The sequence below is a fragment of the Budorcas taxicolor genome, chromosome 1 (assembly GCF_023091745.1).
Source record: "Budorcas taxicolor isolate Tak-1 chromosome 1, Takin1.1, whole genome shotgun sequence".
NCBI lineage: Eukaryota > Metazoa > Chordata > Mammalia > Artiodactyla > Bovidae > Budorcas > Budorcas taxicolor.
In genome coordinates this window covers 195024012-195030756 of record NC_068910.1, presented here as the reverse complement: position 1 = coordinate 195030756, position 6745 = coordinate 195024012, and the positions used below count along the sequence as shown (strand labels likewise).

The 6745-nt window shown below is 41.6% G+C and overlaps 1 protein-coding gene across 1 annotated transcript; it reads right to left on the bottom strand.

Moving 5' to 3' along the window:
* Positions 1–4887: 4887 nt before the first annotated feature.
* LOC128053580 (programmed cell death protein 6-like) lies at positions 4888–5415 on the bottom strand. The gene has a single exon (XM_052646098.1). It carries the CDS (start codon positions 5299–5301, stop codon positions 4936–4938), a length of 366 nt encoding a protein of 121 aa, XP_052502058.1. The 5' UTR covers positions 5302–5415; the 3' UTR covers positions 4888–4935.
* Between the last annotated feature and the right edge of the window lie 1330 nt (positions 5416–6745).

Sequence of the window (6745 nt, the reverse complement as noted above, 5' to 3'; positions counted from 1 at the left end):
TCTAATTCTCACATCCATACATGACCACTGGAAAAACCATAGCCTTGACTAGACGGACCTTTGTTGGCAAAGTAATGTCTCTGCTTTTGAATATGCTGTCTAAGTTGGTCATAACTTTCCTTCCAAGGAGTAAGCGTCTTTTAATTTCACGGCTGCAGTCACCATCTGCAGTGATTTTGCAGCCCCAAAAAATAAAGTCTGACACTGTTTCCGTTGTTTCCCCATCTATTTGCCATGAAGTGATGGGACCAGATGCCATGATCTTTGTTTTCTGAAAGTTGAGCTTTAAGTCAACTTTTTCACTCTCTTCTTTCACTTTCATCAAGAGGCTCTTTAGTTCCTCTTCACTTTCTGCCATAAGGGTGGTGTCATCTGCTTATCTGAGGTTATTGATATTTCTCCCGGCAATCTTGATTTCAGCTTGTGTTTCCTCCAGTCCAGCTTTTCTCATGATGTACTCTGCATAGAAGTTAAATAAACAGGGTGACAGTATACAGCCTTGACGTACTCCTTTCTCTATTTGGAACCAGTCTGTTGTTCCATGTCCAGTTCTAACTGTTGCTTCCTGACTTGCATACAAGTTTCTCAAGAGGCAGGTCAGGTGGGCTGATATTCCCATCCCTTTCAGAATTTTCCACAGTTTATTGTGAACCACACAGTCAAAGGCTTTGGCATAGTCAATAAAGCAGAAATAGATGTGTTTTTTTTTTGGAACTCTCTTGCTTTTTCGATGATCCAGCGGTTGTTGGCAGTTTGATCTCTGGTTCCTCTGCCTTTTCTAAAACCAGCTTGAACATCTGGAAGTTCACGGTTCACATATTGCTGAAGCCTGGCTTGGAGAATTTTGAGCATTACTTTACTAGCATGTGAGATGAGTGCAATTGTGCAGTAGTTTGAGCATTCTTTGGCATTGCCTTTCTTTGGGATTGGAATGAAAACTGACCTTTTCCAGTCCTGTGGCCACTGCTGAGTTTTCCAAATTTGCTGGCATATTGAGTGCAGCACTTTCACAGCATCATCTTTCAGGATTTGAAATAGCTCAACTGGAATTCCATCACCTCCACTAGCTTTGTTCGTAGTGATGCTTTCTAAGGCCCACTTGACTTCACATCCAGGATGTCTGGCTCTAGATGAGTGATCACACCATCGTGATTATCTGGGTCAGGAAGATCTTTTTTGTACAGTTCTTCTGTGTATTCTTGCCACCTCTTCCTAATATCTTCTGCTTCTGTGAAGTCCATACCATTTCTGTCCTTTATTGAGCCCATCTTTGCATGAAATGTTCCCTTGGTATCTCTAATTTTCTTGAAGAGATCTCTAGTCTTTCCCATTCTGTTGTTTTCCTCTATTTCTTTGCATTGATCGCTGAGGAAGGCTTTCTTATCTCTCCTTGCTATCCTTTGGAACTCTGCATTTAGATGCTTATATCTTTCCTTTTCTCCTTTGCTTTTCACTTCTCTTCTTTTCACAGCTATTTGTAAGGCCTCCTCAGACAGCCATTTTGCCTTTTTGCATTTCTTTTTCCATGGGGATGGTCTTGATCCCTGTCTTCTGTACAATGTCATGAACCTCCATCCATAGTTCATCAGGCACTCTATCTATCAGATCTAGGCCCTTCAATCTATTTCTCACTTCCACTGTATAATCATAAGGGATTTGATTTAGGTCATACCTGAATGGTCTAGCGGTTTTCCCTACTTTCTTCAATTTAAGTCTGAATTTGGCAATAAGGAGTTCATGATCTGAGCCACAATCAGCTCCCGGTGTTTTTGCTGACTGTATAGAGCTTCTCCATCTTTGGCTGCAAGGAATATAATCAGTCTGATTTCGGTATTGACCATCTGGTGATGTCCATGTGTAGAGTCTTCTCTTGTGTTGTTGGAAAAGGGTGTTTGCTATGACCAGTGCATTTTCTTGGCAAAACTCTGTTAGTCTTTGCCCTGCTTCATTCTGCATTCCAAGGCCAAATTTGCCTGTTACACCAGGTGTTTCTTGACTTCCTACTTTTGCATTCCAGTCCCCTATAATGAAAAGGACATCTTTTTTGGGTGTTAGTTCTAAAAGGTCTTGTAGGTCTTCATAGAACCATTCAACTTCAGCTTCTTCAGCATTACTGTTTGGGGCATAGACTTAGATTACCGTGATATTGAATGGTTTCCCTTGGAAACGAACAGAGATCATTCTGTTGATTTTGAGACTGCATCTAAGTACTGCATTTCGGACTCTTTTGTTGACCATGATGGCTACTCCATTTCTTCTGAGGAATTCCTGCCCACAGTAGTAGATATAATGGTCATCCGAGTTAAATTCACCCATTCCAGTCCATTTTAGTTCACTGATTCCTAGAATGTTGATGTTCACTCTTGCCATCTCTTGTTTGACCACTTCCCATTTGCTTTGATTCATGAACCTGACATTCCAGGTTCCTATGCAATATTGCTCTTTACAGCATCGGATCTTGCTTCTATCATCAGTCACATCCACAGCTGGGTATTGTTTTTGCTTTGGCTCCACCCCTTCATTCTTTCTGGAGCTGATCTTCAGTAGCATATTGGGCACCTACTGACCTGGGGAGTATCCTTTCAGTATCCTATCATTTTGCCTTTTCATACTGTTCATGGGGTTCTCAAGGCAAGAATACTGAAGTGGTTTGCCATTCCCTTCTCCAGTGGATCACATTCTGTCAGACCTCTCCACCATGACCCATCCCTCTTGGGTCTCCCCAAACAGCATGGCTTAGTTTCATTGAGTTAAACAAGGCTGTGGTCCATGTGATCAGATTGGCTAGTTTTCTGTGATTATGGTTTCAGTGTGTCTGCCATCTGATGCCCTCTTGCAACAGCTACCATCTTACTTGAGTTTCTCTTACCTTGGATGTGGGGTATCTCTTCATGGCTGCTCCAGTAAAGTGCAGCCGCTGCTCCTTACCTGGGACTAGTCACCCCTACTGACCTTGAACGTGGAGTAGCTCCTCTCGGCCCTCCTGCGCCACGCACCCGCCGCTCCTTGGATGTGGGGTTGCTCCTCTCTGCTGCCGCCCCTGATGGTCCATTCACATTACTGCAAATGTGGCAGAATTTCCTTCTTTTTAATGGATGAGTAATATTACATTGTGTATATGTATATGTACACAATGCAATAATACTATATATATTATACAGCATATATAATATATATACACACATATAGATACATCACATCTTCTTTATCAATTCTTCTATTGATGGATATGTGTTACTTCCATATCTTAGCTATTGTAAATAATGCTGGTATGAGTATCGAGATGCATGTATCTCTTTGAGTTTGTGGTTTAGGGTTTTTTAGATATATATACCCAGGAGCGAACTTGCTGGATTGTATGATAGTTCTATTTTCATTTATGAGGAACTGCCATACTATTTTCCACAATCACTGTACCAATTCATATTCCCACTAGCAGTGTGCTTGGATTCCCTTTTTTCCCACATCCTTGCCAACATTTGTTATTTGTAGACTTTCCGATGTTAGCCATTCTGATGGGCATGAAGTGATAGATGTGGTTTTGATATGCATTGCCTTAATAATTAATGATATTTAGCATCTTTGCCTGTTAAAAATCTGTATATCCTCTTCAGAAAACTGCCTATTCAGGTATTCTGGCCATTTTATAAACACCGTTTATATGGTATTTGGTTTTTGGTATTGAGTTGTAGAAACTGTTCATATATTTTGGATATTAACCCCTTATAGATCATAATATTTGCAAATATTTCCCCCCATTTAGTATGTTGTCTTTTTTTTCTTGGTGGTTTCCTTTGCTATGCAAAAGCTTTTAAGTCTGATTGGTCCCATTTATTTATTTTTGCTTTTATTTCTTTTGCCTTAGGAGACAGATCCAGAATAATATTGCTACAATTTATGTCAAAGAGTGTTCTGCCTATGTTTTCTTCCAGGAGTTTTGTGGTTTCAGGTTTTACATTTAGATTTTTAATGCACTTTGAGTTTATTTTTGTATGTAGTGTGAAGAAATGTTCTAATTACATTCTTTCATGTGTAGCTGTCCAGTTTTCCCAGCATGACTTATTGAGGAGACTGTCTTTTCTCTTTTTTATATTCTTGCCTCTGTTATTGTAGATCAATTGAGCGTGGATGTGTAGGCTGATTTCTGAGCTCTCTATTCTATTCCATTTAATCTGTTTTTGTGCCAGTACCATGCTGTTTTGATTAATGTAGCTTTGTAGTATAGTCTGAAATAAGGTAGTATGATACCACCAGCTTTGTCCTTTTTTCTCAAAATTGCTTTGACGTTTCAGGGGTTTTTGTGGTTTCATATAAATTTTAGGATTAAAACTTTGAAAACTTTCTTCTTTTGATAGAGATCATATTAAACCTGTAGATTGCTTTGGGTAGTATGGACATTTTCACAATATTAATTCTTCCATTCCGGGAGTACAGGATACCTTTCTTTTTTTTTTTTTTTTTTTCACAAGGATACGTGTACTTTATTGCTTATGCTGCATGTTCAAGTGAATACAGTAAACCCCCTTTAAAAAGTAAGGCACGTGAGTGGCCTTCTGTGCAAGTTCCATATTATTTAAAGTTCCTATTGGCTAATGAAGCATTTCCACTCCAGAGCTAGAGCTGTCTGAAAAAGCACATGATAAGTTTTTTGCAAGCAGAATACCTGAAACATTATTATATGTTACCTCATGGCACAATTAAACAGCCTCATATCAAATGTCTGTATCTGAGGAAAGATATAACTATTGTTACAACTGGGAAACGTTAACCAGCTTATCCACATATATACAGTTGGGTCCCCAAACAGTAGTTATACAAAGTCTAAAGAAAGAGCAGTGTCTAACTGCACTGGTGCTTGTTTCATTAAAGGTAGGAGATTTGGCATTTTCAGTCTTTTTTCCCGTAAGTCATGCGGGTGTTTGCAGAAAGGCAGGGTCATACGATGCTGAAGACCATGGACAGATACTGTTCATATGACACTTGGATCCAGCCGTCCTGGTCTGTATCGTAGCGTCTGAATATATCTGTCAACCTCTGCAGCACGATGCAGCCCTGGATGAAGTCGTCGAAGGCGATCTGCCCCCGGCCTTGTCGGTCGAACTTCCGAATGAGGATGTCGTGAAACTGATCAGAGAGCCGGTACCCGAAACCTGAGAGGGCTTGCTTGAGCTCGTTCTTGTCGATCATGCCCGAGTTGTCCCTGTTGTAGGTACGGAAGACGTTCTGCCAGTCCGTGATGTACTTCCAGACGCCAGTGAACTCACTGAAGTTCACGCTGGCCTTGTTCTCTCTGTCAAACATGGATATGATCGATCAGACAGTCACTGGGTTAAATGGAGTCCAGGTGCCATTGGACAGTGCTTGCTGAAGCTCGTTGTCAGATATCACACCGCTCCTGTCCTTAGCAACCCTCTGGAAGACGTTCCACAGGAAGCTCTGGTCCGACAGCGCGGCGCCCCCAGCAGGGCTGGCGCCGGGGCCCGGGCGGTACGGGTAGGAGGCCACGGGCCGAGGCGCAGCGGGGCGGAGGTGCGGCTGAGGGGCGGCCGGGAAGCGGGCGGCGTCCTACAGGATACCTTTCTATTTCTTCTTATTATCTTTGATTTCCTTCTTCAGTGTTTTATAGTTTTCAGAGTATAGATCTTTCACCTCCTTGGTTAAGTTTATTCCTAGATATTTTATTAAAGATCATGGCATCCAGTCCCATCAATTCATGGCAAATAGATGGAGAAACAGTGGAAACAGGGGCAGACTTTATTTTGGGGGGCTCCAAAATCACTGCAGATGGTGACAGCAGCCATGAAATTACTCGCTTGCTCCTTGGAAGAAAAGCTATCACCAACCTAGACAGCATATTAAAAAGCAGAGACATTACTTTGCCTACAAAGGTCCGTCTAGTCAAAGCTATGGTTTTTCCAGTAGTCACGTATGGATGTGAGAGCTGGACTATAAAGAAAGCTGAGTGCCAGCGAATTGATGCTTTTGAAGTGTGGTGTTGGAGAAGACTCTTGAGAGTCCCTTGGACTGCAGGGAGATCCAACCAGTCCATCCTAAAGGAAATCAGTCCTGAATATTCATTAGAAGGACTGATGTTGAAGCTGAAATTCCAATACATTGGACACCTGATATGCAGAGCTGACTCATTTGAAAAGACCCTGATGCTGGAAAAGATTGAGGGCTGGAGGAGAAGGGGATGACAGAGGATAAGATGGTTGGATGGTATCACTGACTCAATGGACATGAGTTTGAGTGAACTCCGGGAGCTGGTGATGGACAGGGAGGCCTGGCAGGCTGCGATTCATGGGGTTGCAAAGAGTCAGACACGACTGAGTGACTGAACTGAACTGAACAGACCTTAGAAAAGTTAATGCATCTATGAAACCTATGTGTACATTACAACCAGGAATCCCATTGCCTACCACTATTCCTCAAAATTGGCTTATTATTATTATTGATTTACAAGATTGCTTTTTTGATATACCTTTACACCCTTTAGACCAAGAGAGATTCACTTTCCCTCTCCCTTATCCTAATCATATTGGACCTCATAAACGGTACCAATGTACTGTACTGCCACAAGGGATGATGAATTCTCCCACCATGTGTCAGTACCATGTAGCCAAAGCCCTTGAGCCTGTGAGAAAGCAATTTCTTAACTTACTTGTTATTCACTATATGGTTGATTTATGTTTTCGGCTCCATCTATCTTAGAAACTCAACACATGTTTGATACAGCTCAACCATG

Bases quoted from the DNA above. Each gene is read 5' to 3' on its own strand.
- LOC128053580 (XM_052646098.1), bottom strand. From the start codon at position 5,301: ATGTTTGACAGAGAGAACAAGGCCAGCGTGAACTTCAGTGAGTTCACT.